General features: G+C 42.7%; 1 protein-coding gene across 5 annotated transcripts in view; it reads right to left on the minus strand.

The window, feature by feature from the left end:
* Window positions 1–19,000, minus strand: part of arfgap2 (ADP-ribosylation factor GTPase activating protein 2) — a 44,067-nt gene that overhangs the window by 8,004 nt on the left and 17,063 nt on the right. For 4 of the 5 annotated variants that reach the window (XR_007263959.1, XM_048606990.1, XM_048606991.1 and 1 more), the window contains exons 9-12: window positions 7,365–7,483; window positions 5,565–5,696; window positions 4,711–4,836; window positions 2,420–2,560 (exon numbers count right to left, since the gene is read on the minus strand). Coding sequence is in view for 4 of the 5 variants with exons in the window: in XM_048606990.1 (XP_048462947.1) it covers window positions 2,420–2,560; window positions 4,711–4,836; window positions 5,565–5,696; window positions 7,365–7,483 (518 nt within the window). In the remaining variant the exon portion in view is untranslated. The remainder of the gene's footprint in view (window positions 1–2,419; window positions 2,561–4,710; window positions 4,837–5,564; window positions 5,697–7,364; window positions 7,484–19,000) is intronic. The other variant, XM_020518380.2, reaches the window with a different exon arrangement.

The following is a 19,000-nucleotide window of genomic DNA, read 5'->3' on the forward strand; positions in this document are numbered from 1 at the left end:
AAAATAGGGAGAGAGGGGGAGGGGGATAGAAGATGGATAGAGGAGAAGATAGGTGGAGAGGAAACAGACAGGTCAAAGAGGCAGGGATGGAGCCAGTAAAAGGTGAGTGTAGGTGGGGAGGTAGGGAGGAGATAGGTCAGTCCAGGGAGGACGGACAGGTCAAGGGGGCGGGATGAGGTTAGTAGGTAGGAAATGGGGGTGCGGCTTGAGGTGGGAGGGGGGGATAGGTGGGAGGAAGAACAGGTTAGGGAGGCGGGGACGAGCGGGGCTGGTTTTGGGATGTGGTAGGGGGAGGGGAGATTTTGAAGCTTGTGAAATCCACATTGATACCATTGGGCTGCAGGGTTCCCAAGCGGAATATGAGTTGCTGTTCCTGCAACCTTCGGGTGGCATCATTGTGGCACTGCAGGAGGCCCAGGATGGACATGTCATCTGAGGAATGGGAGGGGGAGTTGAAATGGCTCGCGACTGGGAGGTGCAGTTGTTTATGATTGTTTCTGATGAAGGGTCTAGGCCCGAAACGTCAGCCTTCCTGCTCCTATGATGCTGCTTGGCTTGCTGTGTTCATCCAGCTCTACACCTTGTTAGCTCAGATTTTCCAGCACCTGCAGTTCCTACTACCTTTCTTACACATACACATGCATATTCTCAACGCACACCCGCAGGCACGTTTAAACCTATGTTTAGGTACACATATATTCACAAATATACCCACTAGAACACAGAATCTCACAGTTGTGACAGTTGCAGAAGGAGGCCATTCGGCCCATTGTGCCAAGTTCCTGCTTTAGCCTGCACATTATCTAAATATACCAACTGACCAATGCCCTCCTGAATGCCCGAATTTAACACAGTTCCACCACATTTACATTCAGTGCTTTCCATACCTGGACCACTCACTGTGTGATAAAGGTTTCTCCTCACCTCACATTTGCTTCTTTTGCAAAACACTTTAAACCTGTGCTCTGTGTCTTGTTCCTCCTTATCCACCTTTTCTCGAATCCTTGTGATTTTGAAAGCTTCGAACAAACCTCCCATCAGCCTTTGCTTCTCCAAGGACAACAGTCCCAATCTCTCCAATCATCCCTGCAACCATTCTGAGACACATCTTCCACACTCACCCCAGTGCATTCTCATCCTGTCAATAATGTGACACCCAGGACTGTAATTGGAATACTCCAATTGAGGTCTAACTAGTGTCTTAGAAAATTTCATTGTAACTCCATGCTCTATGCCCCTTATTAATGAAGCCACAAATGCTGCCTGCGCAAGATCCACGTGAATCCACTGGGAAGACAGACACACCAGCAGCAGCATCCTCAACCAGGCCAACATCCCCAGCATCAAGACACTGACCACCCTTGTTCAGCTACAATGGGCTGGGCACATCATTCGCATGATCAACATGAGATTCCCTAAGCAGGCACTTTACTCCCAGCTCCAAAACTGCTGGTGATCACTGGGTAGACACAGGAAACACTTCAGGGTAACCCTCAAGGCCCCAGTGGCGAAGTGCGGCATTCCCACCAACATCTGTGAATCACTGGCCCAGGAATGTCCAATGTGGGGGAGGAGCATCCAGAAAGGTGCCGAGCACCTCCAGATTTGCCATCAGGAAAAAGCCGAAACAAGGTGAAAACAACCAAAACCCCACCCACCCCTTCCTATGACCACTTTTCGCTCCGGGTGTGGCAGAGTCTGGAAGCTGCATCAGACTGTACAACCACCTACAGACCCTCAGAGTGGAAGAGAAACAAGGGGCCACGAATGAATGAAGCCTAAAACACTATGTGCTTTACTAACAACTGTCTCCCCTCATCTCGCCTCCTTTAATGATTTTTGTAAATATACACGCAGATCTCTCTACTCCTGTGCACCCTTTAGACTAGTGCCTTTTATTTTCTACAGTCTCTCCAAGTTCTTTGTAAGACTTTATCACCTCATCCTTCTCCACTTTGAACTTTACCAGCTATTTATCCGCCAACTGCACCAACTTGTCCATGTTTTTTGACGTTTACACTGCCCTCCTCACGTCTACAATTCTTCCAAGTTTTATGTCATTCGCAAATGTTGTAACTTTCCCCTGCTCACCAAAATATGGATCAGACATATATATCAGGAAAAGCAAGGGTCCCAAAACTGACCTCTGGGGAACTCCACTACAAAGCTTCCTCCAGCCTGAAAAATCTCCATTGATCACCACTCTCTGTTTCCTATTCCTCAGCCAATTTTGCATTCTCATTTTATCCTGTGAAATATCACTTCATTCACAAGTTTGATGTGTGACATTGTAACGAACGCGTTGCGTACATCAATCAGGATGCACAGCCAGTTACACAGGACACTGAAATGACAGACACACGTGCACGGGGATTGTAGAAGGTTACAGAATTCTCCAACATGCTGTAGGAAGTCTGACCTCTCGTTTGCGGGCTGGCTGCTGGAGATGCTCACGTCCACCTCCTTGGGTTGCACCCTCTCCAATGACAAGTGATGGCCTCCATCCATCTGCCAATGTAAGCCAAAGCCATCCCCCAGTGCAAAAGGGTTATCTCTGTACCTGTCAATAATACACAAGAGGGAGTGCTTAGCTCAGAGTATCCATCGACTCTGCTTCTTACACAGAGACAGTGACAATGTACTAGACCAGTAACAGCCAGGACAAATTGGGCTAGCCTTGGATAAAGTGGCCAGAATCATCATGAAATCGAACTGGCTTCCTTTCAGGGGACAGAACTTATCAACCTTTTCCAGTCGGAGCCAACTCACCACTGAGGATCCAGAGGTGGACCCTTGTGACTGTTCCGTCATTCAATATGATCACGATTGATCCATTTGTGTTTTGAATACCCTGTTAACTTTCAGTTCTCTGCCTAACAAGAATCTATCCAGCTCTACCTTAAAAATATTCATTGACCCTGGCTCCATTGCCTTCTGAAACAGAGAGTTTCTCAGTGGCACAACCCTGTGACAGAAAAAAAATCCCCTCCTTTCTGTCCTGAACAGCAATCTCTCATTTTAAGTGTCCCCTAGCTCGGGGTTCACTCACAAGGGGTAACATCCTTTCCACATCCACTTGGTCAAGAATATTCAGGATCTTATACCTTTCAATCAAATCACTCCTCACACTTCTAAACCTCAGTAGAAACAAGCCCAGCATGTTTTAATTAATTGTTTTATTTTCTTTCTAATGTCGCCTTTTACATTTTTAATTTACTTTAACACTGATTTATTTACAATGTTAACACTTAGGAGTGTTAACCACTCCTTAACCACATGCCATAGCCGCACCAAACAGCAAACTCTTTTCTCTGTACGATCACTTCCAGGCAGCCCTAATGGTTTAGTGTGTCTGCTTCTTTACTAGCTCCTCATAACTAGATCCTCCCAGCATCTCTGTCAATCTCTGTTGTACCCTCAGGTACCATCATTCTTAAAGTGCCGAAATCGCAGGCTGCAGTGGTTGAAGGAGGCAGCTCCACACCACCTGCTCAAGAACAAGGGCTGAACAATAAATGCTGGCCCAACCAGCGACGCCATTGTCCCTGCAAAAGGAAGAAAATAGTTCACAGTGCAACTCTGGACCTTCTGACTCCACTGCAATCTGTGACCACGAGCTCATGACCCTTCTGCACAGGAACCAGTTTTTCTTTCTTCACTGTCGAAAGCCCATTCATCATTTCTGACAATTGCAACCTCGAGTTAACCTTCAGTTTCTCTGGCTTTCTTGCGTTAACTAAAATCCTTCATTCCTGATACTATTCCAGGAAACTTTTGCTGTATCGCCTACAAAACCTTAATGTCATCACTGGGCTAGGCTAATGATTTGGGGACACGGGTCCAAAACCAATCAAGATAGCTGGTAGAATTTGAATTTGATGAATAAAGCTGGAATACAAGACCAGTCTCAGTAAAGGTGACCATGTAACTATCGTCAGTTATTGTAAAAACCTATCTGGTTCACTAATGACCTTTCGCAATCTGCCGTCCTTACCTAATCTGGCCTACAGAAAGCTCCAGACCCACAGCTATGTGGCTGACTTTTAACCGCCCTCCGAGATACTCTAGCAAGCAGCGTGGCACATGGGGCAATTAGGATGGGCAGCAAAATGCTGGGCGGCACCCACATCACATGAAATACAAACCAAAAATTTTTAAAGCTAGTGCCGAAAATGGAACATACATCAGTGCAGAACTAATACATATTTTCTCGAGGTTCAGAGCTTCTTCTTTTGTTATGAACTCTACTGCTCACTTAATACTATAGATGACCATGTGCCATGCTGATGGTATATAATGGAACAATTCAGATTACTGGGAGTTGTGCTATAGTATATAATGGAAGAGCATAAATGCCAGGGTGCTGTGGAAATGATATATAATGGAACAGTATGGATGACAAGAGTGCTGTGTTGATGGTATATAATGGAAGAGTATAGATGACAGGGTGCTGTGAGGATGGTATGTAATGGAAGAGTATAGATGACAGGGTGTTATGTGGATGGTATGTAATGGAAGAGTATAGATGACAAGGTGCTGTGCTGACAGTCTATAATGGGACTGGAATGATAACAATTTGCTCTGCCGATAGTATATAACGGAAGAGTACTGATGAGTGGGTGTTATGCTGACAGTACATTCTGAATCAGTCAATAATGTAACTGTATTTATACTTCACAACAAATTGAAACATTGTTATTCAGGGCCTACATTGGTGGTCCAGAGGCAAACGCAGCTTCCTCCAACATGTCAAGCTTTGAGCGGGACGATTTGGCTGAAATGGGGTTCTCCTGTTCGATAGTTTGCATTTCGGTCAGGACAGAGTGTGATACTGGGCTGGCAAGTGAAGGAAACAGACACTGATCACTGCAATAGGTCAAATTAGATCATTTCATATATACAGACTGGTCTAGACAACCTGTTCCTGAGGCAATTCCCCACCAGCAGAGTACTGACTGTAATCAACTAGACTACGGTTGCAAATTCAGAACATAACTGTCTGACATTAAATGTGACTCAGTAATTGAACAGAACTTACTGAAAAATCCTGAATGTGCTAAGAATGACACTAATACTACTACCCATACAAGATTATCACATGGATTTCCTATATGATTTGACGATGTGTGCTAGAAGTGACAAATAATCCCAAACAGGGCCCTGCCATCTGCAAACTAAAGGCATTGCACCTTTTCAATTCAACAGAGGTTTAAGGAACAACCGTTTTCCAGTACAATTCTGGGGAAATGCCTTGATCAATCAGAGCCCACCTATCAAACAATCAGCAGCATTTTTCTTATGCAGTATAAATTGTTGTTCCCATGAAATTTAGGCACTTTTGCATCTGTTCTGATAGATGCAAGATAATGATAGCACGTCTCTTTTCAGCAATACAGCCGCTCCATTTTCCCAAACAACAAAGTTACTCAAATCGTCAAACTGCCCAGTGAAGGCCCATTTCCCCGCTCACCCTTTCCTAGTAAAGTCTTCCCAGCCTTATTCATGTAGCCCCTTCCGCCCAGGCCCATTCATTTATCTACTTTTGCCCAGGATTGTTCACATACCCCCTTCCGCCCAGGCCCATTCCAAGTCGCTCCACCTGCTGTCGTTTCTCCCCCTCCAGATTCTGCAACCTCTTCTCCTCCATATTTCGATCAATCTGCAGCTCTTGGTAGGCGAGACGCATGGACGTGACGCTGAGGTAGAATGTGAGAAAAACAATCAGGAGCGAGAAAAGATTATAAATTGCAGACAGCAACAGCCAGCCAGGCAGCAGCTCCCTGCAGTGGGACTCAACGTCAAAGATTAGCATGACTACACAGCACTTAGCCTGAAATATTACTGGAACAAAAACGTTTACAGATTGGGAACTGGAGAGATCTCTGAGTATCGTGTACAATTCTGCACACCACACATTAGGGAAGCTGTCATGGCTTTAGAGAGGGTGCTCAAGAAATTAATTAGAATGGTAATGGAGAGACAGAGAACTTCAGTTGAGACAGTTTTCCTCAGGGGAGGGAAGGTTGAGATGAGATTGGGGTCTGGGCACAGTAAACAGAAACTTCTCTCATTGAGTTAACATGGGATCCATGGTGAGTTGGCAAGTTGGATACAAAATCGGCTTGGTTATAGAGGACAGAGGGTAGTTGTGGAGTGGTGCTTTTCTGACTGGAAGTTGTGCTCTGCAACTATCAGTGCTAGGACCTTTATTGTTTGTATCATATGCAAATGGTTTGGATGAAAGTGTCAGTGGTCTGATCAGTATATTTGTAGGCGACATGAAAATTGGTTTGCTCGAGTGGTTAAGGTCTGCAGTGGGCAGTCTGTGGTGCAGGCAGATTCACTTGAGTGGTGAGGGTGCAGAATAGACTGAGAGTGTGGTGCAGGCAGGTTCATTAGAGTGGTTAGGGTTTCGAATGGACTGTCTGAAAGTGCAGTGCAGGCATGTTTCTCTCAAGTGGTTAGGGTCAGGAATTACTGTCTTAGAGTGCATTGGAGGCAGGTTCACGAGACAGGTTAGGATCTGGAACAGACTGACTGAGAGTGTGGGGGAAGGCAGGTTCACTCCAGGCCTTCGAGATTGAATTGGATCATTATCCGAAAAGGAAACACTTGCAGAGATATAGGAAAACACTCAGGAGTAGCACTAAATGAATTGATGCTATGGAGGGCCAGCACAGATACAATACGTTCTTTCTAGGCTACAGCTATTCTCAGAAGGAATGGAGAAGCTGGAGTTGTTCTCATTGCAGCAGACATCACCAATGGGAGATTTAATCACAACGTCGAAGGGTTTGAATGCTAAGTGGAGATAAATGGTTTGTAGCAGTAGCAGAGTTGGGAGCAGAGGATGGTAATTTAAGATTCAAAAACAAAGTTGCTGGAAAAGCTCAGCAGGTCTGGCAGCATTTGTGAAGAAAAAAAAATCAGAGTTAATGTTTCAGGTATTTGTGAAGAAAAAAATCAGAGTTAGCGATTCGGGTCTGGTGACCCTTCATCAGACCTGCTGAGCTTTTCCAGCAACTTTGTTTTTGTTCCTGATTTACAGCATCCGCAGTTCTTTTGGTTTTTATTTAGTAATTTAAGGTTGTCTGATTGCGCTAACTCTGTCTCTTTCTCCACAGATGCTGTCAGACTTACTGAACATTTCCAGCTCTGTGTTTTTATTTCAGCAGGTAGAGGTGGAGTAAATCGGGTCGGGCAGGAGGAATCTGAGTATACGTCAAAAAGGGAATATCACTCCAATTCATCCTTGTGATCCCTGATGCTTCTTCCCAAACCCATCTCTTACATCCCAGCAATGCTCAATTTTTGGGTCTGTGATAAGTGCATCTGTCATCTGGACCCCTCTGGGTAATACTCACATCGACACTTCAGCTGGCTTCTTGGCCTCAGCAGCCTGCTGTTCCATCACTTTCTCTGCCACCTGAGCCTGTCGCTCGATTTCACTAAAGGTCTGGCTGCTGACTTTCTGAGCACCCAGCTGGAAGAAGAACAGAACACGGGCTCAAAACTGGACGACCTGTGCAATTCATCAGAGAGTAAGTTGGCCGTTCTGTTCCCCAAGGTCTATGCTAGGACCATTTTTTTTTGGTGTATGCAAACATCTTGGATATTAGGGTACAGAATACATTCAAACAGAATTGCAGAAAAAAAGACATTTGGTCAAGGTTTGCAATCATCAAGACAATTTGCAAGAATTACCAATATTTGTACTGTAAAAGAGGGAAGTGTTGATTGGGTGGCAAGTAGGCCCTGATTGGTAGAGGCCTTGACATGAAGAATGCAAAGTTAGATGGTAACTAACTGTTAACTGTCAACTGTCAAGCTTTGTTTAAATCTAAACCAGGTTAACTCTAATTGGTCAGGCCTTAGAAACGGAGAAAATAGGAGGAGTACATCCTTTCAGTCTGCTCCATCATTCAATATGATCATAACTATTCATCCAACTGAGTACCTTTTCTCCTCTTTGATCCCTTTCTGCCTAGAAAACATTCAATGCTTTGGCGTTCTCCACTTTCTGTGGTAGAGAATGCCTCATGCACACTACTCTCTGGGTGAAGAAATTTCAATCCTAAATGGCGTGCCCCATGCCCTTAGTCTGTAACCCCTTGTCTGGCCTCCCAAGGTCTGCAGGAATATCCTTCCTACATTTACCCTGTCTAATCCTGTTGGAATATTATAGGTTTCTTTGAATGGCCCTCCTTATTCTTCTAAACTCCAGTGAATATAATCCTAACTGATCTAGTCTCTCTTCACTACCTTAACATCAGTGGAAGGGAATGTATATCGATGCGTTTTAGCATCAGGATTTATTTGAATTTGGAGAAGAATGGACTTGGAGAATAATGACTTTATGTGGGGAAGGTCTTGTCTTACAATCTTGATTGAGTTTTAAAAGGATATGGACTAAACACTGGCAAATGGGACTAGGTCAGATTGGGATGTCTGGTTAGCGCGGATGAGTTGGACCAAAGCTCTAAGTAATGACGATGATTGACAAGCATAGGGCATTCGATGTTGTCTACATGGACTTTATTAAAGTATCTTGTCAAAATTTGCATCTAAGTGGTTTAAAGCTGGGCTGTTAATCCATAGACCCAGATAATGTTCTGGGGTCCTGAGTGCAAATCCCGCCACGGCAGATGGTGGAATTTGAATTCAATTAAAAGAAAATCTGGAATTAAGAGTCAAATGATGACCATTGTTATGACTGGGGAATGGCCGAACCCCTTTGATAATTACCAAAATACAAGTCCCCATCTGCTATGATGGGATTAGGAGGTTCCCGTCTAATAATTACCCCCGAAACACCCAGAAAAGCTCGCCTTTCCCCTCGTAATCTGTTAAAAGAATGGTTAAAGGAAAGAAAATCCTTGATCTCTGCTTTACAAATAACAAGAAGCTATTTATTTGTTTAACCCTAACAATGAACAAATTAACAGAATTACTAACAAACACAATAATTCCCCCCTTGACTACCAACTACTTCCTAACTGGTCTAAGTTCTACTGGAATGCTATTTAAATAAAGACAAGTCCAACTAATATAAACCCAATTAATAAGAAGCAATAAATTAATAACTTAATCTCTCCAAGTTCGCAAAGACTGTCTTCTGGAATCTTCCGCTCTCTTCACAAACACCTTTCTTCCTTTAATTCTGCTGTCAGGGATGTTATCTCTCTATAATTTCTTCAATGAGGACTTTGAGCTAAAATACCGTGGTGCCTTTGATTAATTAGATGGGCTTTTTCTGCGAGCTGAGTGGTGTTAACTCTTGACAGGTGGCAGATGGCTCTCTTTCAGACGGCAGTCGACTCTCCCTAATTTTCCAAATGCCCTCGTCTTATATACCCATAATGACACAATCAACTTCTTATAATTCTTATAAACCTGGTTTCAGGTTGTCAATACTATCAGTTTTTAAATTCAATTGGCTTTGAATCACCGAGTTTGGCTTTAAATTAATTGGCTAAATTCAAACTCGTCACAACATTAAAGCAAGACTGCTATTCAGCCTGCCACCTGTAAGGCTTTTTTTTTGATACACTTGTTTCACTTTGTGAGGCTCTCTGTACGGGCAACTTCAATTTTTAAAAATTTCTAAGTATAGACAAAGCACAAATCTCTTAAAAGGAACCACACATTTTAGCTTCCTGCCATCCACTTCACAAGTACTCCACCCAACTTCGTAACACATCCCCATTTAAGTAAAAACGAACCATCATGAAAAGACTGCTTCTTTTTTTCTAAATCTTAACACTAATACCACAAAATACACAGTTCAGTACTCTAAAGTTATACCTTTCATACTAATTCTAAATATATATAACATAGAAACCAGCACAGTCCAATTTTATCTACACATTTTCTTTAATCCCTCGATAATGCAGCTGCAACATTTTTCTGTCCCGCAATACGTATAATTTGTAAGTTAAGAGCCTGTAACATAAGACTCCAACAAAATAGTCTAATATTTTTGTCTTTAAATTTTTCCAAAAAAGTGAGAGGGTTGCGGTCTGTATACACAACCATCTCCAAAATATTGTTCGTAACATAAACATTAAAATGTTGCAAGACCAATACCAATCTCAATAATTCTTTTTCAACGGTGGAGTATTTTCTCTGATGAATATTGAGTTTCTCTGTAAAATAACCAATTGGCCTTTCAATTCTGCCATCATCCTCCTGCATCAACACAGCTCCAACCATTATAATCACTGGCATCGATAGTGACTTTAAAGGGTTTCGAGAAATTTGGTGTAGCTAAAACTGGTGCGGTGGTTAATATGGTTTTTAAATTCTCAAATGCCTCCTGGCATTGTTCTATCAACTGAAACTTCTTTAGCAAATCCGTCAGCGGTGCCACCATGCTACTCAAGTTTGGTACAAACTTCCGGTAGAATTGGCTCAGTCCCAAAAATCGAAGAACTTCTTTCTTGGAGGATGGTCTCGGAAATTCCTCGATGGCCTTTGTCTTCACATTCCTCGGGGTCGTCCTTCCATGTCCGATTCTGTGTCCCAAGATCGTCACTTCTGCCTTCGCAAATTTAGTTTCGCTAAGTTTATAACCAGTTTTGCCTCCCGTAGTCTTTCAAAGAGCTCTGTCAAATGCACCATATGATCTTTCCATAAAGGGCTAAAGATCATGACATCATCCATACAGATGGCACAATTATTCAATCCTGCCACAACTCTGTTCATAAGTCTTTGAGATGTGGCTAGTGCGTTCTTCATACCAAAGGTCACTATTTTAAATTGATACACCTCATTTAGGGTTACAAATGCAGAAACTTCTTTCGCTCTCTCTGACAAAGGCACTTGTCAGTAACCATGGAGTAAGTCCAAATTGGTGATAAAAGTACATTGTCCAACTTTTTTCACAGTTTTCTAGCCTTAGAATTTTGTACGACTCCGATTTAGTTGCGATGTTCACCTTCTGATAACCCACGTAGAACCAACACAATCAGTCAACTCCATTCACTTTGACTCGGCTCGATGATGTCTTCTCGGAGCATCGCTTCCATTTCCTTCTGTACCTATGTGGCTTTAAGAGGATTAAGCCTGCAGGGGTATTGTTTTATTGGAACAGCATTCCCTACTTCAACTTCATGCATTATAGTACTATTCCTCCCCATTCTATTCCCACATATGTCCTCATATTTTTGCAACAAGCCTTTCAATTCAGTCCTTCTTTCCTGAGACAGATAGCTCATTATCCTATCCCTTTCTCTAAGAACTTTGTCACTATTTAACACTTACTTTGAGACACATCAAAATCAAATGATTCAGATTCTGATTCCTCACTCTGGTGGACAGTAACTAATACCTGTTTTGCTGGTTCCCTGTCCCGGTCATAGTAGGGTTTCAATATATTCACATGACATACCCGATAAAGCTTCCTTCTATTTGGTATCTTTACCAGATAATTCACTTTACTCAACTTCTTGTCAATCTGAAAGGAACCACAATACCTTGCTTTGAAGGGGTCTCCTACAACTGGTAACAGCACCAATATTTTATCCCCACTGGCAAACATCCGAATTTTAGATTTCTTATCTGCTTCTTGCTTCATTAGATACTGTGCCACCTTCAGATGTTGTCTAGCTAATTCATGGACTCTGTTTAATCTTTCTCTCACCTCAGATACATAATCCAACTCTGGGATCCCTGACTTCGGACCTATCAACTTTTCCTTAATTAATTTTAAAGACCCTCTTACTTCGTGTCCAAATATCAACTCAGATAGAGTAAACTGAGTCAATTCGTTTGGGATATCTCTAATGGCAAACAATGTAAATGGGATACCTTTATCCCAATCATTTGGGTAATCCTGGCAATAAGCCCTCAGCATTGTCTTTAGGGTCTGAAGCCACCTTTCCAATGCTCCCTGGGATTCAGGATGGCACACACTTGAGTTAAAGTGTTTGATGCCTAAACTATCCATGACCTCCTTAAATAGTTTGGCAGTAAAATTGGACCCTTGGTCTGACTGAATCTCCCTGGGTAGGTCTTAACATGTAGAGAAAGCAACCAACTCTTCCACAACCCTTTTTGTCTTGACACTCCATAATGGAATTGCCTCCAGAAATCTGGTAGACACATCCATTATGGTTAGCAAAAACTGGTTCCCACTTTTGGTTTTAGGGATGTGACCTTCACAATCAATCATAACCCGCGTGAAAGGTTCTTCAAATGCGGGAATTGGCATCAACGGCGCTGGTTTTATTACTTCCTGTGGCTTTCCCACCATTTGACAAATATGGCAGGTACAGCAAAATTCAACCACATCCTTACGTAATCCAGGCCAATAGAAGTGGTTTTGTATTTTAGCCTGCGTCTTCCTCATTCCTAAATGACTTCCTACAGGTAATTCATGTACTACCCACACTACTTCCTGTCTGTATACTACCGGCAACACAATCTGGTAAACTTTCGCCCCTTTCTCCTCTGCACTAACCTGCTGAGTCTCTATTTCCACATGAGGATTCTATCCTTGAGATAATAACACTCAGGGATACATTCAGACTCCTTTTCTGAGTAAGCTTTATGATATAGATCTTTTATTGTCTCATCTTTTTGCTATAACTCCAGTAATCTTTCAGAACTAAACATCTTTGCCTAATCCTCTATCTGTTTAGGTTCTTCCTTGACCATTTCGTCAAACAGGGTGTCAGCTAACTGGACCTCAACTCCTTCGTCTTTCTTGTCACCACACAGTCTGGAAAAATACCAGGCATTTTTTTCTTTTAACTCCTCAATTCCCTGGTTTTCCTTTGGCTTCTCCACTATGAGGGGTATTTACTCCCACTTTTGTTCCTGCCAGGTCGTTTCCAAGAACAAAATGTATTCCTGAAATTGACACTCTTTCAATCACTCCACTTTCACTTCCCCAGTCTTGGTTAGACTTTCCAACCTGATTTTACACAGGGGAACACTAAATCTCTGTCCATCTATTCCACACATTAATGCTCTCTCAGGTAACATTTCAGAAGGAGCGCAAATACTTTCATCTCTTACTATTAGAGACTGACCAGCTCCCATATCTCACAATATTTTAACTCCTTTACCTTCTCCCCCTGTTCTTCCTGAGTAAACCTTACCCACAGAGGTGAAGTCTTTATAGAGATCGGGCACTGTCTCACTGTCCAACCCGTGACTGGGCAGTATACTCTCCTGCAGCTCGTCAACTCCTTGTGGGATTTCCTTCACTACCTCAACTAATCCCACTGGTTTAAACTCTTTTACCACATCCTTTTTTCCTTTCTTAAACTACCAGCACAGTGACTTTGTGTGTCCCACCTTATTGCAGTGAAAACACCTTTTCCCAGTACCTTTCTTAAACCAGTAGTGCTGTGACTTTGTGTCCCACTCCATTACAATGAAAACACCTGAGGCCTCTTGCCTCCTTTTCACCCTCTTGGGTTTCTTTTTTCATTTGTGGTAAACTGTTCCCAGTGTGATATACATTTTGTTTTTTATTGAAGGATCTCCCTTTTTCCATATTCCTATCCCTTAGGAATGAAATTGCTGTCGGAATTTCAATTTCGATTTATGCACTAATACATAATCATCCGCCATCTCTGTAGCTTTTCTTACTTTGCTAACTTTCTGTTCCTCAGTATGAGTTCTTATCATTTCTGGAAGTGAATTTTTAAATTCTTCCAGCAGAATAATCTTTCTAAGATCTTCATGTCTTTTCTGTCTTTAATGCTCTCACCCAGCTACCGAAGTTGCTCTGTTTAATTCTTTGGAACTCGACATAACTCTAACCAGGTTCCTTCTTTAAGTTACTGAACTATTGTCTATGTGCTTCTGGTACCGATTCGTAGGCACTCAAAATAGCCTGTTTAACCTCTTCATAATCTCTTGACACCTCATCTGACAGTGCTGCACACACTTCACTAGCCCTGCCTAACAACTTGGTCCGAATTAACACTACCCGCAGAGTCTCTGGCCAGTTCACCTGGCTAGCCAGTTTCTCAAAGGAAATGAAAAAGGCTTCTACGTCCTTTTCAATCGAATTTTGGTAATGTTTTGACATATTTGTATCCCTACCATGTGTCTTTGGCTATGATGGGTTTGCTCATCATTACTCTCCTTCTCACTAAACCTATCTTTTACCTTCATCTCCATCCTGTTAAATTGACTTTCCTGTTCAATTCGCAACTTCTGAAGTTCAAACTCTCTCTCTTTCTCCATTTCTTCTCTCTCTCCTTCTTTTGGCTTCTTTCCCTTTCTTTCTCTTCTAACTCCAATTGTCTACTTTTCAATTTATTTTCTCCAACTCCACTGCACTTGCCTGTTTCTCTGGTATACCTAAATACTTGACCAACTCCTTTAGAATTTCAGCCTTCCTCTTGTCCCTAGTTAAAGCCAAATTTAGCCTGTTTGCCAAGTCCAAAAGTATATCCTTGCTCTGTCCTTCTAAACTTTCTTGGCAAGTTTAGGAAGCATTTTCGAACCCAGAACCTCTTCAGCAATGTTAATATAATTTAACCTACCACAGGTAACCGAAATTAAACAGATTTTGCTCACATAAGTGTTATTTAAAGATCTAGGACACCAATCCCCAAGTCTGCTTAAATCTGTCCAGATCCCAGCCCAGATTCGACCTGTCTAAATCCATCCAGATCCCGGACTTGAACCCCCCATTTCTGTTACAATGGGGGAATGGCTGAACCCCTCTGATAATTACCAAATCACAAGCCCCAATCTGCTATGACAGGATTAGAGGTTCCCTTCTAATAATTACCTCCAAAACACCCAGAAAAAGCTCGCCATTCCACTCGTAATCTGTTAAAAGAATGGTTAAAAGAAATAAAATCCCTGATCTTCACTTTACAAATAACAAGAAACTATTAGTTTAACCCTAACAATGAACAAATTAACAGAATTACTAACAAACTGAATAATTCCCCCCACACTACTAACTGGTCTAAATTCTACTGGAATGCTGCATAAATAAAAACAAGCCCCACTAATATAAACCCAATTAATAAGAAGCAATAAATCATAACTTAATCTTAGTCTCTTGTCTCTTCACAAATGCCTTTCTTCGGTTAATTCTGCTGTCAGGGATGTTTTCTCTCTAGAATTTCTTCAATGAGGACTTTAAGCTAAAATACCATGGTACTTTTGATCAATTAGATGGGCTTCCTCTGAGAGCTGAGTGGTGCTAACCCTGGCACGTGGCAGTTGGCTCCCTCTGATTTTCCAAATGCCCTCGTCTTATACGCCCGTAATGACAATCAAATTCTTATAATAGGATTACTTTTAGGTTGTCAACACCATCAGTTTTTAAATTCAATTGGCTCTGAATCGCTGAGTTTGGTTTTAAATTAATTGGCTAAATTCAAACTCATTGTCATAACATCAAAACAAGATTGCTGTTTTGCCTGCTACCTGTAAGACTTTTTTACTGATACACTTGTTTCATTTTTTGAGGCTCTCTATACGGGTAACTTCAGCTGCTGCTCACAGACATACATTTTCTAAGTACAGGCAAACCACAAATCTCTTAAAGGAACCACACATTTTAGCTTTCTCCCTTCCACTTCACAATTACTCTACCCAACTTCGTAACACCATGAATCCATTGCCGATTGTGAGAAAAACCCATCCGGTTCACTAATATCCTTTAGGGAAGCAAATTGCCATCCTTACCTGGTCTAGCCTACATGTGGTTCAAGACACACAGCAATGTGGTTGACTCTTAACTGGCCTGGTGAAAGGTCCTGACCTGAAACATTGACTTTCCTGCTCCTCTGATGTTGCCTGACCTGCTGTGATCGTCCAGCTCCACATTGTATTGACTCTGACTTCCAAAATCTGCAGTTCTTGCTGACTCTTAGCTGCCCTCTAGGCAATTAGGGATAGGAATAAATGCTGCCTGGCCAGCAATGCCCTCATCCCGTGAATGAATAAAGAAAGAAAGAAGGCCGACAGGATAGTCAGGTCCAAAAGATTAAGTCACTTGCCATTCACGGTGAGTTGACAAGTTCGATACAAACTTGGCTTGCTCAGAAAAGACAGAGTAGTTGTGCAGGGGCGTTCTTCTGATCACAGGTCTGTGATCAATGATGTTCCACAAGAATCAGGGCCGAGACCTCTGTTGTTTGTAACATATTTAAATGATTTGGTTGAAAATGTCTTTAATCTGATTAGTAAATTTGCAGATGACATGAAAATTGGTAGAGTTGTGGACAGTGAGGAAGGATATCAAAGGATGCAGGATACAGATCGGCTGGAACGTTAGGCGGAGAAATGGTAGATGGTGTTTAAACTGGACATGTGTCATCTGGATTGCCATCTTGTATTTTGGGAGGTCAAACACAAGAGGAAAGTATACTGTAAATCTTCAGACTGCAAGACAGCAAGTTGAAGTAACAAGGAGCATCGATATATAGAGAGATCTCTGGTGCAAGTAGAAGTATATAAAATTATGAGAGGCATGGATAGGGTGGATAGTTGGAGTCTCTTCCTCAGGGTGGAAATGTCAAATAGATTTAAGGTGAGAGGAGGAAAGTTTAAAGGAGATGTGTGAGAAAAGTTTTTACACAGAGGGTGGTACTTGCTGGGAATGCACTGCCGGGGAGATGACAGAAGCAGATATGATAGCCAAGTTTAAGAGGCATTCTGACAGACACATGAACAGGCAGAGCAGAGAGGGATATGTACCATGTGCAGGCAGATGGGATTAGTTTTAGATTAGATGGGTACTGGCAGGGATAGAGGATTGGCTGTCTGGCAGAAGGTAGAGATTAGGGATAAAGGGGTCTTTTTCAGGATGGCAGCTAGTGACTAATGGAGTTCCGCAGGGGGCTGTGTTGGGACCACAACTATGCACGTTATACATTAACGATCTGGACGAAGGAACTGAAGGCATTGTCACTAAGTTTACAGGTCACACAAAGATAAGTACAGGGACAGATAGTGTTGAGGAAGTCGGAAGGCTGTAGAAGGCTAGGAGTGTGGGCAAAGATGAAACACAATGTATGAAAGTGAGAGGTTATGACATTGTTAGGGAGAATAAAGGTGTACACTAGTTTCTAAATGGGGAAGAGCTTTGTGATTCTTAAGTACAAAGGGACTTGGAAGTCCTAGTTCAGGATTCTCTTAAAGTTAACACCCAGGTTCATTTGGCACTCAGGAAGGCAAATGCAATGTTGGCAGTCATCTCAAGAGTGCTAGAAAACAAGAGCGGAGATGTACAGCTGAGTCTGTAGAAGGCTTTGGTTCGACCGCAATTGGAATATTGAGAGCCATATTTGGCCACTTATGTGAGGGAGGATGTGCTGGCATTGGAGGGGCTCCAGAGGAAGTTTACAAGAATGATCCTGGGGATGAAGAGCTTGTCGTACGAGGAGCAGTTGAGGACTCTGAGTCTGAGGAGCCTGGACAGTGTGGACGTGGAAAAGATCTTTCCACTAGTAGGAGATGAGGACATGAGGTCACAGCCTCAGAATGAAGGGATGACTGTTTCAAACTGAGATGAGGAGGAATTTCTTTAGCCAGAGAGTGGCTAATCGGGAGAACTCATTGCAGCAGAGGGCTGCGGAGGCCCAGTCACAGAGTGTATTCAAGACAGAGATAGATATGTTGTTGATTGGTAAGGGGATCAAGAGTTATCTGAAGATGGCAGGAGAATGGGGTTGAGAGACATACCATCCTTAAGTAGAACTTAAACAAGGAGTTAGAAGGGCTAAAAGGGGCCATGAAATGACTTTGGCAAACAGCAGTAAGGAAAATCCCAATGCTTTATATATAAGGACCAAGAGAGTAGCTAGAGGAAGGGTACACACACTGAAGGAAATTTATGCAGGGAGCTGGAGGATGTGGGTGAGGTCCTTAATGAATACCTTGCGTCGATATTCATGATGGAGAAAAGCACGCTGGATAGTGAGTCTAAAGAAGGGTATGTTGATATTCTAGGGCATGTCAATATAAAATAAGAGGTGTTGGGCATTTTGAAAAGCATTAAGACAAGTCCCCAGGACATGATGTGATCTATCACAGAATGCTGAGGAAGGCGAGGGAGGAAATTGCTGGGGCCTTAATAGAGATCTTTATATCCTCCTTAGTCACTGGTGAGGTTCCAGAAGACTGGACAGTAGTCAAAGTTGTTCCTTTGTTTAAGAAGGGCAACAGGGATAGGGCAGCACGGTGGCTCAGTGGTTAGCACTGCTGCCTCACAGTGCCAGGGACCCGGGTTCGATTCCAGACTCGGGCAACTGTCTGTGTGGAGTTTGCACATTCTTCCTGTGTCTGTGTGGGTTTCCACCGGGTGCTCTGGTTTCCTGCCACAGTCCAAAGGTGTGCAGGGTAGGTGGATTAGTCATGTTAAATTGCTCATTGTATGTAGGGTGGGAAATGCAGGGATAGGATAGGGGTGGGTCTGGGTGGGATGCTCTTCGGAGGGTCAGTGTGGACTCAATGGGCCAAACGTCTTGCTTCCGTGCTGTAAGGATACTATGATCTTCTATGATCTATGACAAGGATAATCTATGAAATTACAGACTGGCCTTAGGAATAGGATTTACTCACATTTGGAAGGCTTCGTGCAGGGGATGTCCTGTCTCCCAAACTTGATTGAATTTTTTTAAAGAAGTGACAAAGTTGATTGATGAGGGCAGGATGGTAGATGTTGTCTACATGGACTTTAGCATGGCCTTTGACAAGGTCCATCATGGCAGGCTGACACAAAAGGTAAAGTCACACGGGATCTGTGGTGAACTGGTAAAATGGATACAGAACTGGGTTGGTCATGAAAGACAGAGTAGTGGTGGAAGAAAAAAAACAAAAACAAAAGTTGCTGGAAAAGCTCAGCAGGTCTGGCAGCATCTGTGGAGGAGAAAACAGAGTTAACGTTTCGGGTCCGGTGACCCTTCCTCAGGACTGATGGCGGCTGGGAAAACGTCAGTTTATATGCAGAAAATAAGGAGGTGGGTGGAGTAGGGAGTAAACGATACGATAGAGCCCAAAGAGAGAGAAAGACAGT

Source organism: Rhincodon typus, chromosome 17 (assembly GCF_021869965.1).
Source record: "Rhincodon typus isolate 14 chromosome 17, sRhiTyp1.1, whole genome shotgun sequence".
Classification (NCBI taxonomy): domain Eukaryota; kingdom Metazoa; phylum Chordata; class Chondrichthyes; order Orectolobiformes; family Rhincodontidae; genus Rhincodon; species Rhincodon typus.